Raw genomic sequence first — 18,834 nt, 5'->3', positions numbered from 1 at the left:
GTAGTAAAACCTTCCACAATGATAGAATTTTTTAAGGGGGGGAGAACTATGTAAACTGACCCCAGGCTCCTGAAGAAGGATAGGATACAACTATAACTGATGAATGACTTACAGCTACACAGTAGTATCATAACACACAAATAAACAATGGCATTCAATAGTATTTCAGTTTTTCCAATTTTTTTTAAAAAACCAGTGAACTAAAGAAAAGTGGATGTGAGGGAGACAACAAAAATGCAAATCTCATAATATAGTGAATTTTTTCTTGTAAAAGGCTGTGGAAGCTGATAATATCAATATGAGTGCAAATTTACCTTCACTTTACATTTGAGAAAACATGCAAAGGACTGGACTGCACACAATTCTTTATTTGAAACCTAGTTGATCATATTAACAGAAAACATTCAATTCTTTGAATAAGCCAACACTATGAAAATTCCTGTGCTAGTGATAAAGCAGCTGCTGTCGCCTCTACAGACTCACCCTCACCATACTAGCTAACATCTCCTTGTCACAGATAACAAGAAAGTCACAAGCACAGCTGGATTATCTGTTTGCTAATAGCAGTGGCTGCTCTTCTCTCTCCCTATTGAAGGCAAAACCAGTAATTTCTAGAGAGAATGATGGGAAAAAATTGGTGCAGTGTTCTCCTTGCTCTCACAAGAACTGTGAGAGACTGTTTGGGCTGTAGCAGCTCCTTCAGGCGGCAAAAGCTGTAGTATTGCTCTGCAGCTGCCTGTACTGTATGTCAGAACAACAGACTAGTATACCCATTTAGTATAGAGATGGGTAATATGTGCTAGCAGGAAATGGATATAATAGAAAGATGGTCTTTCAAAAGTTGAGAAAGGGTACTCAGAAAAGAAACAAGACTTAAAATGTATCTCTTTCCCATGAAATTAGTATCTCATCAGCAAAATGCATATGTTGTATGGATTCTTATCAACTGCTACCTTTAGTTTAATTCGTAACCTTTGAAACAATCAGGATTAAGGGACAAAGTTGTTTTAAAGCAGCAGGCATTTTAACAGTATACACATCTCTCCCTTATTATAATTGAATAGCAACGTTCTATATTGCAATGTTCTAAATTTGGCCCCTTTAGTGTTTGGCCGGAAGAACTGCCACTCAGAAGACGCTGGCTGGGTTGACTGGCTGCTTTGTGCAGTCCCGCCCAGCGTTTCAAGGTCTTTTGCATGTGGAAGCTGATTGGACTTCACTCCATTCCACACCTCAAACTCCCCCCCCCGCAAGGCAGTTGGAATTTTCAGTTGCATATGGGAACTACTGTATTCTGAGATAACATATGTCCTTACTCACAACACATCACTTCCCCTTTAAAAGAAACAAACCCAATAACACAATCACGCCACACCACAAAGAAGACAGATCACACCACAAGCAGAATACCTCAAGGCAAAAAATGATAGGAAAAGGTGCCAGCAGTCACCCCCTTACTGCCACAGATGGTGTGCAGGTCCCAAGTTCATGTTTTAAAAGCTGGGGGACTATGGACCATTCACACACTTTCAACCTTAACATACCTCATAGGGTAGTTGTGTGGATCATACGGGGGAGATGAGAATGATGTCAGCTGCTTTGGTTCCCACTGCAGGGAAAGACTGCCCTTTCCCTAGGCAGAGGCTGGGGTGTGTGTGTAAAACTTAGGCAGATAAAGGTTGGCTGATGGTTGCCAACTCCAGGGTGGAACTCCAGGACATAGGGTTGCCAACTCCAGGTTGGAAACTTCCAGGATATTTTAGGGATGAAGCCTGCTGAGGGTGGGGTCTGAGGAGGAGGAGGAAGAGGGGGACCTCAGACAGATACAATGCCATACTGCCCACACTCCAGACAAGCTGTTGCCAGTCTCCAGGTGACAGCTGGAGAGCTCTTAAAGCTTTGGTGCTAATTCAAAGTGTTGCAATTTATCAACAGAGTAGTGTTTTGGAAAATCTTTAGGAATTGTTTGGTGCATTTACGATGGGGCTCCTGGGGAACTATTGTTGCCAATCTTGGCCCAGCAGCCATCAAACCATTCTCTTCAACCCCCTGCTGTGCAGCTGACTTTCCCCTAGGGTTGCCAATCTCCAGGTGGGACCTGGAGATCTCCCACTGTTACAATTGATCTCCAGATGACAGAGATCAGTTCCCCTGGAGAAAATGGATGCTTTGGAGGGTAGACCCTATGACATTATACCTGCTGAGTCCTTCCGCCCCCCCGCCCAATGCTGCCCTCTACAGAATCCACCCCCCAAATCTCCAGGTATTTTCCTCCTTAGAGCTGGCAACCCTACATTCCCCTCAGTGCCTGTTGGTAGGCAACTAAGCTTGGTCCTGTCACCTACTTTGGCCTTTGGGAGAAAACACATTGGGGCCAGTCCTGATAGGGTTGCCAACTCCAGATGGGAAATTCCTGGAGATTTGAGGGATGGAGCCTGAAGAGGGTGAGGTTTGAGGAGGAGTGGGACCTCAGACAGGTACAATGCCATAGACTTCACCCACCAAACCAATCAGTCCCAGGCAGATAATGGTAGGTTGGTGGCTAGCTGGGAAGGAGATGGGGTTGCCAACTACATGCTGACAAATTCCTGGGGATTTGAGGGGTGGAGCCTGGAGAGGGTGGGGTTTGCAGAGGGGTGGGACCTCAGACAGGTAGAATGCCATAGACTCCACCCTCCAAACCAGCCATTTTGTCCTGGGTAACAATTGTTGCCAATCTCCAGGTGAGGGCTACAGATTACTCACAATTACAACTGCTCTTCAGGTAGCAGAGATCAGTTCCTCTGGAGAAAACAGTGGACTCTGTCATTATACCCTGCTGAGGTCACCACAGCAAATTGACACTGTTTGCCCAAAGCCAGAGCACTCCCCCAGAGCCTCTTTCTAGATCCCGTTGTATTGCTTTCAGAACGGGCTTTACTGCTAGTTATTTAAATAAATAGGATTGGATTCAACAATCCATGAATGGAGGTTTACTCTTGGAATGGGAACTTTCCTGCCTCCCCACTGCCAGTGAACTCTCCCCCCTTCCTGTAAATTGTACACAGGATCCAGAGGACCCTCCCCTCCAGGAACAGGACAGGGCACAATGTGGGGAGCGGCAGTGGGAGGAATTGGCCAAAATAAAACTTCTAACTAGCAGAAGTGCCCATCTTCTTACGTAAATATACCATGTGCTCCAACCCACACGTTCTTTAAATATATATATATATATATATAATTACTACATACTATTAGAAGACTCTGCAACCTTAGAAATCTTTGTACCTGGAGGATCCTGACAAATATAGCAGGTATATTTTTCAGGTACATTATCTTCTAATAATCCCATACAGACTCCATGCTGCCAACATAGACATTCTTCACACTATGGTCAATGAAAAACAGAAATAAGGCTAGAATTAGATCAGCCATATAGGCAGACAGACAAAAAGCCTTTTAAATATTTTATAGGCATACACAATATTAATACTTCTTGCTAATTTATTTTACAAATGGGAGAAATGATTAAATTAAAATCAATGGAATTCATATTGTAGCGGTCTTTAACTGGAGAAAGACTCTGTTAGGGGAACATTCACAGGCTCCAACTCAGCATTTAAACATCATTGCTCTATATTGAGAACTTCCATCTAAAATACACGAGCTGTACTGTATGATTACCAATACCCATGAATAGCTAATCTTAATATAGTTTGGATATCCAGATGACAAAGCCATAATACAGTCAGTATAATAGACTCCTACCACATGTATTTTAAATAACTAATTTTGTGTTTCCATTTACTTCGGTGCACATCCATTATCTATCACCATATACCTGAATCATAAAGTCATTTTCTTCCTCCACTTCACAAATGCACCGGACAATTTCAAAGTCATTATCATCATCTTCAAGATCATCATCAGGATTAGTTGTTACATCAACGTCCTGACTGCAGTCATCGTCGCTCCAGAGCAAACTATCTGTGGATGACTCACTCAAAGTATCATCCTCTGTGGGCAAGAAGTTCAATTGAAATAAAAACCATCAGGGTAATTATAGAAATGCTGCCAGAGGAGCTGGCCATTCTAAATCAGTGTAAACTGAGAAATATCCATTGCCAATGTTATCAAACATTCCAATTAATGTTTGAAACAGTTCTGTGCCAGACTTGGACAATGTACTAAATTTTAACTATCACTAAATGATTGTAAAGTATATAGTACAATTTAAACATTGATTTCAATGAGTGTTTGGGGGTTTTTTTAAGCCAAAAAGCAGGGGATACATTTAAATAAATACTTCTCACTGAAATCAAATGAATTAAAAGTGCATGATTCATAAAATATTTTGTTCCGTTACATCTGAATAGAAATCCCACTTACACTGTCTTAACGGTTAGAATCTTCTGTTTGCACAAAGCCAGTTCCCAGTGTCCTATTACAATACTGGGCCATGCAGAGAAAGCATGTGGCTGGCCTCCACACGTCTACAGTACTACAGGATTAAATAAACAGATGGCAATCTGGGTCATGGTTAAAAAGAGGTAAACACTGTTGTTCGTTCCTCACTACCCTGAGTATAGGTGGCACAATATTTGCAAGTGAGCAAAGTACACCTATATGCATTGTACTCGAAGGTTCCTTACCACATACATATGGTGTGAAAGTGTTAAACATGAGAGATATGATAACATACACTCCCAGTGCTTCTCTTCCCTGTTGCCCAATTCATATATGAGTTGACCAAGATTCTAGGCCATTGAGTTCCAGATTCAGCACAGCTGGGGTGGGCAGTGGAGAAAAAGGAACAACTGGGGAAGGCACTACCCTACATGTACTGGGTAATAGTGCAGGTGGGGTAATGGCCTTTTCCAAGTATTTCTGAAACAATATTGCTTGGCAAAGGAGCACACTAGGCCATTAGTCTTCAGTCTTTCCAGACCAGGGCCCAGTAAGTTACAAGAGCACAATGGACGTTACATAACATCAGACTCATATCACAGGAAGGAGGGAGCAGAGTTATGACCTCACCAGTGTTAAGACCAGGACTATGGGCACCACACCAAAACAGCTGGAGACAGGCAGCACAAGCCAAGCACCAGGAAGTGTACTATTGTGAGGAACAAGCCAAGGGTCCGTGCCATGGTATAAATACTCTCTACCACTGAACAACCCTACTTTGCCATTCTGCTGCTCTTCTGTATCCTTGTAGGTCCTTCCAAAAGGCTGCAAAAATGGCTACTTTGATAGGGGCTTTTGACCCAGTAGGAGCTCTGTGACCCACAAAATCCTTGAGCCCAAGTCCATAGATTGATCACAGCTCTAGGCCAGTGGTGTTCAGAGTTTCAATACGAAGGGAACCCCTTTCCACATCAATTCACCTGTTCTAAAACCACCTAAACCTCTATGTCTTTCAGAGAAATAAGAGCACAGACTACATGTTCAGTTTATAACAGAGTACTGGACAGGCTGATTGGACCTCACTATTTTACTAGCAGAAATAAAAGAGTATGTCTACTGAACTGCATACTGCAGGGGGAACACAGGTCTTGGTGAATAATATGTCTGTTAGAAAGTCATCTGGTGTTCCAGTTTTCTCAGCAAAGAAATTCCTGATGAGTTTCCAAAGACACACAGGGTTCCTTGGAACACAGTCTGAAAGCTACTGCTCTAGGCAATGCCTGTTATACTGCTTTGGTTGCCCAGTGAGAAGACAGGGAACAAATGGGAGAAGGGTGAAGGAGGACTGCAAGCTACCTTGATTGTCAGGAAGGGGCGCGGAGTGGAAAAAGCTTGTCTCTCCTAGCAGAAAACAGTTCATTAATGAGCCCTGGATTATATTTATCAGAAATGAAATCTGGACTTCCTGCATATGCTATACAAGTTTATATATACTTGTAAGATGTACATTTAATGTATATCTTTCAATATGAATTAAATACTCTGCAGAATGATGGTGAGGGAGTCACAAGTAACTTTATAATTTTTATAAATGTAGCAATTTGCTCAGATTGTAAACAATGTTTCAGGTTTAATAAGTATGTATTTGAAGTTATATTTCATAACTATATGTTTCTTTTTATAATTGTTTATTTCTTTTTAGGTAGTCTGGTCAGTGTGTCCCTACAGAGGGAAAAGAGCTATTTGTCTCAATTCTCTCATACAGAAGTTTTAGAAAAAATAAATTGATAGCAGCAATAAAACTGTATTAATATTGATATAACTGGATGGTCATCTCTCTCAATCAGGATGGTATGCATGCCAATCTCTGCATATACAAAAAATGGGGGGAGGCAAAAGAAGGGCAGTGAATAAAAACCCTCTCCAATCACAGAAGTACACACTTATTTTGTCACAGTGGTTCAGCCCTATTTATACTTAATTTGCAACAGATGGCCTTCAGCTGAACACATGAAGCCAGCCCCCTTGGTCCATCAAAGTCAGTATCGTCTACTCAGACTGGCAGCAGCTCTCCAGTGCCTAAGGCAGAGGTCTTTCTCATCACCTACTGCCTGTTCTTTTCTTTTCTTTTTACTGGAGGTGACAGGGACTGAACCGGGGACCTACTGCATACAAAGCATATGCTCTACCACTGAGCCACAATGCATTTGCTCAGGAAGTGTTTACAGACTTAATTTTCTCTCCTCTAGCATTATTTTCTTAATTCCCTACATGCAGGAATTATTTTAAAGCCTTCAGTCTCTTTACATACAGTATAAGGACTGAGACTGGACATGCACAACCATGGGTATAGACCTCAACAATTAATTTTTAATTTGTTTTAGAGTAGTCATGGACATTACGTCTCCTAAGAAGTAGGTAAAGGTTGCTTTTAAGATTAAAAAAAATACAAGTCACCTTTAAGCAGAAACCAAATCTAGAAGATTTCAGCCTGAAGGTTGAGCATTCTGGAAAGATATAAATGATTCAAATGCAAGAATTTAGAAAGGAAACTTATTGCGAACATAACAATGACTGGTAACTGGTAAGAACTGGCCTTAATTCATTTAATAAGTATCAAGGACTAAAAGCTAGTGGTAAATGAGTTAACTTAAAAATTGCTTCCTTTACAAAATGAAACATCTTGTTTCCAGAGTAATTCGTAATGTCCAAGGTAAGATAACAAATATTTGTGTGTTTATCAAACTCCATCCTATACAGAAAATGTTTGCATTTCCTTTCAAAGTGGTTCCTAGGTCTTAAGAAAACTATTCCAAGTAGAAACTAAATCAGTCTCACCAGTTATTTTTGATTTGTGTTTACGGTGCCCAGTATCAGACCCATGAAGCTGTGTAGTCAAATGTGCAGAAGACCGGTTTGCTGAATTGTATCTCGCTGTGGTGACAGATCTTGGAGGGGAAAGACCTTGGGAAAACTCAACATTTTCTTCACTGCCTGAATTTTCTGTAAATATTAGGAATGCGTTAACACTAGGAAATAAATACTACACAAAACAGACATGCACAAGATTTTATGGCTTGGTTTCCCATGAACAGGCCCTTTAAGATTTCTAGAATACAGGTTCTATTGTTAAAAAGACAAATTACATGTATGCATATGGCTCCAACATAATATGTTTTGTCAGTATTTTTTACCCAAAAATTGGTCAGGATTCTGCAAGTCAACAAAACGAATCCAGTTTCTATATTATAATTTTACCTGATTTTGGTTTCTTTTTCTTTTTCTTCTTTTTCTTTGACTTTGATCGTACAATATCTCTGGGTTTCTTCTCTTTATTTTTCTCCTTTTCTTTAGCAGCTACAATGAAAATCTATGTCATTTTGCTAGCTTACAGAGTGGAAGAATAATAAGTTTACATAGATGTACATTTTATGCATGATTAGGATAAATCCAGATCAGCAATATGCTCAATTTAATTTGATTTCAGTTTTGTCTTCAAGTACTAAATCTCTGTCCATTTCTCACACATAAATAGTTCCTACTCAAATTGCTGCCTCTCTTTCTTCACCCTATATTTATTTACTTAATGCAGTTTGTTATGACAGAAAAATCAGAAGCTGCTTTCATATGTTTTGACACAAAAAGGCTTTTGATAGTTTGGAGCCAATTTTTTTAGCAGTGTAGTTTTGGAAACAGCTTTTTAAATTGGATTAGAATTATCTATTCCGAATCTCTTGCGAGGATATTAATATCAGGATCCCTATCAGTGACGATAAATATCTTAAGAAGTATTAAACAAAGCTGCCCACTTTCAGCTATACTTTTTTGCACTAGCAACTGAACCTTTAGCAATCTATATTTGTGAATCAAATGAGGTTCAAGGCATTAAAATAAAAGAGCACTGTTATAAAGTGAGCTTATATGCAGATGATTTAGCAATATTTATTTTAAACATTCAGAAATCTAGTAAAAATGGAAGGAAATCAAAGAGGAGTATGTGATAGTTTCTGGATAAAAGCTAAACATTTCCAAATCTGAATTACTATTTAATAAGGCTGGAATAGATCTAAATAAGGACAGCTGGTTATATGAAGTTTCATATCCAGAAGTGATTAGGTATCTGGGGATTTGTATACCCATGGATTTGAACCAATTTTGTGAATTCAACCTAGCTCCAATTCTCAGAGAAGTTAATACCAAACTATTTTATGTAGCATCTTTGAAATTATCACTGTTTGACAGAATCAATATTATTAAAATGCTTACACTTTCGAAGTTCACCTTTTTGTTTCAAAATTGCCCAACTCAGATATCTGATGTCAACATTTTTTAAAATGTCAGAAAGTTGTTACTGATTTTGCGTGGGAAAAGAAAGTCCCTAAGATTGATATGAATGAAGCACAACAAAAATGGAAAATTGGAGGACTTCCGGTTCCAAATTTGCTTCTTTACTGTTATGCTGCTAAAATCCAATGGGTCGCTGAGTGGTTTGGGGAATATCTTGACTCTACAATTATGCCTGAACAACCATTAATTTCAATCTCTTTAAAAGACTGGATGGGGGGGATGTAAATATTGGTCTGATGTAACTTTGGACCACTTCTATTACTACTTCTATCAACTGATTAAAAACAATAGAGTAATACCTCATGAAGTGGTGATCTATCACAGCAATTATGTTAATTCCATGTTTCAATATATGCAATTATGCAGTTTATATAAATAAAAAAATACGTAATGTAGAACTGGGGCTGGAACTGAATAAATCTGAGACTACTTCATTACAAAATCAAGGTACTATATCAATGTATTATTCTTTTTTACTGGAAATTAACAGTGATTCAATTCCCAGCTACATTAAAAATGAAGGAAGTCATTAGGCCATAATATAAATGTTAGAGTTTGGTCTTGTCTATTTATTCATGTGTCTACCTTGTTTTCTTTAATATGTTTTCTTTAATCTCTCTCCTGTTCAAATTACCAGGATCTATAAAAATATTGACAATAAATGTTGGTTTTGTTAAGACCCAAATGACACTTTCTTACATATGTGGTGCTCCTGCAGTAGAGCAGAGTCTTTTTGGGAAATGATAATTAATTTGTTATCTGTGGCATTTGAGGAGAACCTGAGAAAATCAATAGAACTGGTTCTCCTTAACTATACTGTATCTATCCCAAAGCAATACCAAAGAGTACCACTGTATTTGTTAACAGTAGCACGTTTAGTATTTGCAAGAGTTTGGAAATACAAAAATAGACCATGGCTGGTTGATTGGTTAGATTAAGTCAAAGAAATGTTTAAACTGTTAAAGCTAACTTTACTGCAAAAGTCACAAGATGCTGTAAAAGTCACAAGATTTTGGAATAAGATATTTGGAATATACTTTATATAGTAACTAGGAATAAGGCCTGTTGTGGAAATAAATACAACAAGCTCTAGAAAGAGGCTCTGGGCAGGTGCCCCAGCCTTGGGCACTCAGTGTCAATTTGCTGTGGTGAACCCAGCAGGGTATAATAACACAGAGTCCACCGTTTTCTCCAGGGGAACTGACCTCTGCCATCTGAAGACATTGTAATTCTGAGTGATCTCCAGCCTTCACTTGGAGATTGGCAACAATGGCTCCCCCAGGAGGAAATGGCTGGTTTGAAGGGTGGAGTCTATGGCATTATAACTGAGGTCCCACCCCTCCTCAAACCCCACCCTCTTCAGGCTCCACCCCTGAAATCTCCAAGAATTTCCCAACCTGAAGGTGGCAACCCTATCTCCTTCCCAGCCAACCACCAATGTACTGTTATCTGCCCCTCTGACTTCAGCTTTCCATTTCCTCCCCCTTCCCTGCATCCTCTGCTTAGGAAAAGTACAGTCTTTCTCCACAGTGGGGACCAAAGTAGCTCACATCATTCTCCTCTTCCCCTTTCGATCTGCACAACAACCCTGAGAGGTAGGTTAGGCTAAAAGTCTGTAAGTGGTCTGAAATCACCCAATCAGCTTCCACAGGAAGAACCTGGGTCTGGCAGACGCTGCTCTGAAGCGCTAACTGCTACGTCACACTGGCTGTCATGGGGGGGGGCACCTCAGCAGAGTATAATGACACAGAGTCCACCATTTTCTCCAGAGGAACTGGCCCCACCCCTCCTCAAATTGCACCCTCTTCAGGCTCCACCCTCAAATCTCCAGGAATTTCCCAATTTCGAGTTGCCACCCCATCTCCTTCCCAGCCAACCATCAACTTACCTTTATCTGCCTCTCTGACTTCAGCTTTCCATCTCCCCCCCACACACCTGCAGCCTCTACCTAGGAAAAGTACAGTCTTTCTCCACAGTGGAGACCCCAGCAGGAGGAAAGTGACCTCAGCAAGGTATAATGACACACAGTCCACCCTGCAAAGCAGCCGTTTTCTCCAGTGGAACTGATCTCTGCCATCTGGAGAGCAGTTTTAGTTCTAAGTGATCTCCAGCCCTCACCTGGAAAATGGCAGCAATGGTTCCACAGGAGAAAATAACTGCTTTGGAGGGTGGACTCTATGGCATTCTATTCAGCTGAGGCCTCTCCCCTCCCCAAACTCTGGCTTCCATAGACTTCACCACAAAATATCCAGAAATTTCCCAACCCGGAGCTGACAACCCTAGTCAAGAATGGCCCCAATGAGTTCCCCACAAAGGCCAATGTAGGCCTGGAAAGGGCCTCCTGTCTTTGCCTTTTTACTGACAGAACCAAGCTTGGTTGCTTAGCAACAGCCACCGAGGGAAAAGTTAGCAGGAGAAGAGAATGGTTTGACGGCTGATGGCCCACCTCAGTAGCCAGCCAGCTGCAGAGGAGCCAAGCAGGAGGAGCGTCTTTGTCAGGAGAGACAGCCATTTTGGCAGTTTATCCTGTCAGCGAAGAGTGGCCAGGCTGGCAGTGGGCAGGAGAGAGGAGCGGACCCAGCCCCCAACCAATGGTACGTGGCGGTTGATTGGCCAATGGCTGATGGAGCTCACAGCATAGCCAATGGGAGAGCCAGAAAGTGTCTTTTATGTATCTCCTGTGCTCCATCCTCTCAACAACCCTGTGAGGTAAGTTAAGGCTGCGAGTGTGTGACTGGCCCAAGGTCATGCAGCTAACTTCCCTGCCAGAGTGGGGATTCAAACATGGGCCTCCCAGATCCTGGTCCAACATTCTAAACATTACACTATCCAGGTTCATGTTTAATTTATATAACTGCATTCACATGAACTCAATATAATGCACTTTCAAAACACCACAGGTACCAGCATCATAAGGTAACCATAGAAAAGTAAAAGGTAACAAATTCAGTCTCACAGCTCTGAAGTTCTGAACAGAGCAATAGCCAGAAGAATTAAAAGAGAAAAAACATATATTTAAAAGAGGTCTTAGCAAAATATGTACATAAGCAACCTGATGTGGTCCGCCTTCTGTTAGAACCTTCCTGATTGGCCTTCTCAGAAGCTAAGGATCGTGTTTGAATATTTCTTGTTGCTGGACTCTGCTGTGGTTCTGGTGGCTTCTCAATCCCATGGAAATACTTCATATGATAATGCAGCAGTTTCGCTTTCCTAAAGGACTTTGAACAGTCTAAGAACTTGCATCGAAATTTGGGTTCATGATCAACTGCAGCCTTTGAAACAGCAGAATCATCAGTTTTCTTAGAAACACTGGTTACTGTAAGAATAAAAAAATGTGTATTAGAAAGACATATGTTTCTAAATAAAATTCATGCTACTCTTCTATGCAAATATTTAGGCCTACTCAGTGGAGGCATGTAAGACTTCACACGTTCATTGAAACCTACAAGCTTAGGGTGGTCAGGCACGGTCATATTCCCTCACCATTATTAGGATCTGAATGTAGGTGTAAGGCTTTCATCTCCTATGGAATATTACAATTTGCAGCATTTTTACTGTTCTAATACCCAAAAACATAGTTACCCAGAAGCAATACTAAGTTCAACTAGAAAATTCTAATTCACCAGAACTAAGAACCATCAGTACCTTGTCACCAATAGTAATTAGCCAGATGCCCATTTGGAAGCTTACAAGTAAGGTGACAGCAATCTCATTTGACTGTCCTCAGCATCTGGTAATTAGACATCTGCCTATTATGTGGTGTTTTGTGCACAAAGGACTTCAATTCCAGACACTGCCTTTACACCACTTGTAGGGGATTGCTAGAAGGCAGAAAAGATGAATGCACAGGATCCACCCCTCCCATTTGATGTGAGGCAAACAGAAACTGAATCCTTGTTTGAAAATCTCCACTGAATATGAAACAAGAACTGAAACTTACAAATTGAAGTTGGTAGTTCTTTTTTAAAAGGTTTGTCTTTATTATTAACATCTGCCTTTGAAGTTCAGCTCTATGTGCCCCCACCTTCAGAGGTAAGGTGGGTGGCGGCCAGAGACAGGGTATTTTCTGTGGTGGCACCCTGCCTTTGGAATGCCCTCCTCCTTGAGCCTTGCCTAATGTCCACTTTACTTTCGTTTAGGTGCCAGGCCAAAACAAATCTTTTTAGACAGGCTTTTAATTAGGGATTTTATTTTATCAGCTTTTAATGGTTTGTTTCTGTTTTATGGATCGTTTCATGCTGCTTATATTTAACTAGCTCGAAACCCATGCTACGCTACGGTATTTAACTACCATAAATCCAGTCATAATACTTCTGGAGAAATTTTTTTTTGTGGTTTAGGATGGGCTGCCCAGTGCACCACAGGAGTACTATGCGCATATTTCTTTGCCGCATCTGTAAGTTGCTTCCTCCTTTTTAGCGTCAGTGTATCTGGCCCGACATTTGCTAGGAGCCTTCTTGGGGACAGTAAGAGGTGAGAGGTGTGAGGCAGAGTTGGAGCTGTATGCCAGCTACGTCTATCTCTCCATGGCTTCCTACTTTGACCGCAATGATGTTGCCCTGGGAAACGTCACTGAGTTCTTCCAGTCGCAGTCTCATGAAGAGCAGGAACACGCCAACAAACTGCTGTGATGTGTTGGACACTTCTTCAGGTTCATGAGGGAGCCACGTATCAAAATGGCTCCTAGAAAGGTCCTGCACCATCTCCCCATGAACATTCAAGAACTATATTGCCTTACCAACTTTTTTGTGCATGGTTAACAAACAAAGTAATGGAAGCTGTAAAAGGTAAGAAAGATTCCTTTAAGCGGTGGAAAGCTAGTCTCAGTGAGGTTGATAAAAGGGAACACAGGCTGTGGCAAATAAAATGCAGGTCTGTGATCAGGCAGGCAAAAAGGGAATATGAGGAACATATCACAAAAAATGTAAAGAGTAGACCAACAATAAAACTTTCTTCAAATACATTAGAAGCAGGAAACTAGCCAGGGAGGCAGTGGGGCCCTTGGATGACCAAGGGGTAAAAGGAGTACTGAAGGACAACAGGGAAATGGCTGAGAAGCTGAATGCATTTTTTGCCTATCTTCAATGTGGAAGATGAGAAGTGCTTGCCCACTCCAGAACTACTGATTTCAGGAGGGGTGTTGAAAGACCTGAATCAGATTGAGGTGACGAGAGAGGAGGTCCTACGACTGATAGACAACTTAAAAACTGATAAATCACCAGGTCTGGATGGCATACATCCAAGAGTTCTGAAAGAACTCAAATGTGAACGTGTGGATCTTCGACGTGGTCTCTGTGCTTCACACCCATCACTCCCATCTTTAAAAAGGGTTCCAGAGGAGATCTGGGAAACTACAGGCTAGTCAGTCTGAAGTCGATACTGGGTAAGTTGGTGGAAACTATTATTAAGGAAAGAATTAGTAGGCACATTGATGAACAAAAACTATTGAGGCAGACTTAGCATGGGTTCTGTAAGGGAAGATCTTGTCTCATTAACCTGTGTTCTCTGAGGGAGTGAACAAAGATGTGGACAAGGGGGATCCAATAGATGTTGTTTACCTTTACTTCCAGAAAGCTTCTGATAAAGCTCCTCATCAAAGGCTCCTAAGAAAGCTCAATAGTCATGGGATAAAGGGACAAGTCGTTTTGTGGATCAAAAACTGGCTAATAGGAAACAGAGAGTGAGTATAAATGGGCAATTTTCTCATTGGAGGGTGGTAAGCAGTAGGGTGCTACAGGGATCAGTACTGGGTCTGATGCTTTTTAACTTGTTCATTAATGATTTGGAGTTGGGAGTAAGCAGTGAAGTGGTAAGAACCAGGGAGGATTGTGAGGCACTCCAAAGGGATCTGTTGAGGATGGGCGAGTGGGTGTCAACATGGCAAATAGGGTTCAGTGTGGCCAAGTGCAAAGTGATGCACATTGGGGCCAAAAAGTCTAACTATAAATACATGTTGATAGGGTCTGAACCGGCAGAGACTGACCAAGAGAGAGATCTTGGAGTTGTAGTAGATAACTCACTGAAAATGTCAAAACATTGTGTGACTGCAATAAAAAAGGCCAACGCTATGCTGGGGATTATTAGGAAGGGAACTGAAAACAAATCAACCAGTATCATAATGCCCCTGTATAAATTGATGGTGCAGCCTCATTTAAATACTGTGTGCAAACAGAGAGGATATTATAGCATTGGGAAAAGTGCAGAAAAGGGCAACTAGAATGATGAAAGGGTTGGAACACTTCCCCTATGAAGAAAGGTTAAAGCGCTTGGGGCTCTTTAGCTTGGAGAAACGACGGCTGAGGGGTGATATGATCAAGGTTTACAAGATTACGCATGGGATAGAGCAGGTAGAGAAAGAAGTACTTTTCTCTCTTTCTCACAATACAAGAACTCGTTGCCACTCAGTGAAATTGCTGAGCAGTCAGGTTAGAACGGATAAAAGGAAGTACTTCTTCACCCAAAGAGTGATTAACACATGGAATTCACTGCCACAGGAGGTGGTGGCGGCTACAAGCATGGACGGCTTCCAGAGGGAATTAGATAGACATATGGAGCAGAGGTCCATCAGTGGCTATTAGCCACAAGGTATAGATAGGAACTCAGTCTGGGGCAAGTGATGCACTGTATTCTTGGTGCTTGTGGGGGGCAACAGTGGGAGGGCTTCTAGTGTCCTGGCCCCATTGCTGGACCTCCTGATGGCACCTGATATTTTTGGCCACTGTGTGACAGAGTGTTGGACTAGATAGGCCATTGGCCTGATCCAACATTGGCTTCTCTTATGTTGAGAAACCCCTACTCAGGAGTCTTGAATCACTAATGTTACTACACAGAACACAGAACTTCCCTGAATACCAACTGTCTTCAACTGTCTGCAGTCTCCTGTAACTTGTTTTTACCTCAGAACGCTGAGCTCCACAGCTGACCAATCAGAGAGAGGGGGGTGCAAGCAGGGAGCAGCCTGCCAGGCACACAGCAAAGCTCTACCCCTTTGGGAAAACACAATTTACCCCTTTTCACCGCCTTAGGAGTCAATTTTGTAAAAATCCCTTCTTCGTGGACGCTGATGTCATGGAAGGAATGCACTTCCCGAATTTCATGTTCCTAGGTCCAGGGGTTTGGGCTGGATGTTGCTGAGTCAGTCAAGACACTTATTTTAATATATAGAGAGATAGCTTGTGTTTTAATGGCTTGTGCATTAATACTGCGGTTTTTAATTGTAAACCATCTTGAGCAGGACTCTGAAGTATTGACATGGAAATATTCTAAATAAATATAAAAAGGAAACCGCCCCCCCTAAAAAAACAAGAGTGCATTAAGAGTGAGACGCTTAGCCTGAAATATATGCTGGTAAATCTGAACCTGTAACAGATGCCTCTGAAGACTCTTGTGACTCAGGTATAGAGGAAGACTCTTTTATATTCTCTTCCTTTAATCTGCTTTCATCTACTAAAGTCTGAGATACTTCTGAAGGTGGAGGCAACTGTTCACTAATCTTTTGGTCACATTCAAGACATGTTTCTGATGGACCTAAAAGACAAAGAAAAGGATAGGACAGGATGAGCTGAAGATAACAGACATGCAACCTTTATATAATACCAACTTGCTAAAATGTTAGAAAAAGTGGAATGAACATTTTGGTTTTTTCACTTCAGTTAGGCTATATAAATACTCAGGAACAAATTGCTCTGAGCTTCTACTCTGCTCAGATCTGTTAGGCACTACAAGTGCTTCTACACTTCTGCATTCTGTAACCACCCATACTCAATTCCTACAAAATCCATTAAAATCCCTTCTTATAGAGCAGTAAATTGCTTGCTCAATAATGCAAATAATTTTAGTACAGCAACAAAATTACATGGGGCAATGTAATCACGTAAAACCATTAAAAAAATCACTTATACTGTAAGCTATTTACCTTCACTTGTTTCTTTTGGGCTTGGTTCTGCATCTTTTAAGACTTCAATTTCATCTAGTTGTGCTATTATAATGTCAGTATCTAAAGCCTCTTGATTACTACTTGTAGAATGTCTTGACCGCCTCTTTATGGAATCTTTTTCACTGTCTGGAGAATTTTTCAATTTTTCTTGTGCTAAAAGTCATTTTAAGTATATATTTAATAAGTAAACTGAATAAGTAGATTTTAAGAAATACATCAAAAAGTAACCACTTTGAACTACAACATTCTTTGTTCACTCCCCCAAAGAGCAGCTCCTGCACTATTTATGATGTGTCACATATCTCTACCCCTCCCAATGATATAATAGTATTCCCAACCTGCTGCCTACACTGATGCCTGTAGAGCTTAAATAAGGGAAATGATTGGTTATCTTCACTGTAATGAAAGCAATGATTCAAGAAAATTTTGTCTTTTGAAATAGGCCCTTTATGTTTTAAGGGCTGTGTGAACATGTGCATATGTATAATGAGATTATCTCATTAGAAAGATGTTAAAATACGTGAAGCTGACTTATAGTGAATCTAATAATTGGTTTATCTAGGTCAGTACTGCCTACTCAGACTGGCAGGAGCTCTCTGAGGTCTCAGGCAGAAGACTTTTATATCACCTACTACCTGATCCCTTTGAACTGGAGACACTGGCAGATGGTCTGCCACTTAACCATAGCCCCTCCCTAGAATCATGGGGATCCTTATGGAAATGTTACCCAAGAGGAGACCTTGTATAAAGAACAGAATTCAGGATATTTTCCACACTGCTTATCTAAATTAGCAGAGTAAATGATTCAGTTCTATGAAATAATTAAATTATGTATTATGTACATATTTCTCATCGTGTACATATTATGTACATTATGTACACATTGAAAGTATATATCCCACTGTCAAATGTGAGTGATGGAGGACACATAGTCCTTGAATCTGTAACTGTTGCTGTTTTAACCGGTTTTATATTTTTAACTGTTTTATCTCTGTATTGTTTACGTTATTTTAACCCTGTTAGCCGCCTTGAGCCAGCATGTCCGGCAAGGCGGGATATAAATAGAAATAATAAATAAATAGATAAATAAATAAATATTATAGCATTAGCCCAAAAGATGGCCAGTTGCTCGTCAATCACCAAATCAGTAGAATGAAAGGCATTACAGTGGCTTGCTGTTTAGCTTATTATTCTGCAAACAGGTTTGAGCACAGACAGGGGATTGGTATTGCGGCCGCTGCTACCACACAGGCACTGCAGCCTGTACACAACTTCCTGTAATTCATAATTTTACAACAGGTTTATACTGCTGTACTATTGATCATATAAGTTCTATTGTTATAAGTTATTGTAAGTATTTGTGCCTTCATGTAACACATATTTGTTCGTGGGGAGGGCGGGGTATAAATACGATAAAATAAAAATAAATTAAAAAATTAATGAAATGTTTACAATATGATCACACAAAACATTAATACGTTAATAAGGTACATTCACCAACATCCCTGTGACATCTGTACAATGGGGGGGCTGGGTCAACACTTAAAATGCTGGGCTTCTGTTCACAGATTTGATAATATTTATCAATACATTTGTAATTATTTCCCCTTTTTTGTAGTGCTGCTATCCTAGTGCTGCACCTAGTTTTTTCCCCCTGTCAAATATCTCCACACATAACCAGTGGAGAAATGTAATTAAATGGCCAAAATGAAAAGTGAGGAACAGCTTAAAGTAACATACCAAATTCAAAATGAAAATGAAAAGGCCGTTCAGCTTATAGTACATATCCACTTTCTCTTTGCCCCTGTCTGCTAACGTTATTTGACACTGACCAAAAGAAAAGCAAAGGACCAAAAGGCAAATACTATTCAAAAGCCTTCTCTGAAATTAAAAATCCGGTAATATTATACACAGCTTGATCTACAGTATTTTCTAGTCTGTTTATTTAAAGAGGCCTCCTGTTACAAGAGTGAAAAAAATACTCACACATGTTCTTTTGGAGCCGGGGACGTTTTGAAGGGACGTCTCCTCCTTTAGGTATTTTCCGCCTTCTTAATTCTAAAGTTATTGGCTGTAATGTTTGAGAGCCTTGCTCTAAATATGTTAACAGAGCAAGGAAAAAACTTTGTAAATCTAACAAGAATAACAAGAGAAAAAGTATCCAA

The 18,834-nt window shown here is 40.5% G+C and overlaps 1 protein-coding gene across 3 annotated transcripts in view; it reads right to left on the bottom strand.

Moving 5' to 3' along the window:
- The window catches only part of PHF20 (PHD finger protein 20), a 69,090-nt gene that overhangs the window by 7,619 nt on the left and 42,637 nt on the right, over positions 1 to 18,834 (bottom strand). The window contains exons 7-14 of one of the 3 annotated variants that reach the window (XM_015408225.1): positions 18,656 to 18,763; positions 16,649 to 16,822; positions 16,093 to 16,260; positions 11,777 to 12,049; positions 7,645 to 7,743; positions 7,225 to 7,389; positions 3,821 to 3,996; positions 3,232 to 3,367 (exon numbers count right to left, since the gene is read on the bottom strand). In XM_015408225.1, the coding sequence (XP_015263711.1) occupies positions 3,232 to 3,367; positions 3,821 to 3,996; positions 7,225 to 7,389; positions 7,645 to 7,743; positions 11,777 to 12,049; positions 16,093 to 16,260; positions 16,649 to 16,822; positions 18,656 to 18,763 (1,299 nt within the window). The remainder of the gene's footprint in view (positions 1 to 3,231; positions 3,368 to 3,820; positions 3,997 to 7,224; positions 7,390 to 7,644; positions 7,744 to 11,776; positions 12,050 to 16,092; positions 16,261 to 16,648; positions 16,823 to 18,655; positions 18,764 to 18,834) is intronic. The other 2 variants (XM_015408227.1, XM_015408226.1) reach the window with 2 other exon arrangements.

Source organism: Gekko japonicus, unplaced genomic scaffold (assembly GCF_001447785.1).
Source record: "Gekko japonicus isolate JY-2015 unplaced genomic scaffold, Gekko_japonicus_V1.1 scaffold211, whole genome shotgun sequence".
In the NCBI taxonomy this organism is placed as follows: Eukaryota; Metazoa; Chordata; class Lepidosauria; order Squamata; family Gekkonidae; genus Gekko; species Gekko japonicus.
Note: the sequence above shows the minus strand (reverse complement) of the source record. Positions and strands in the feature narration are given on the sequence as shown.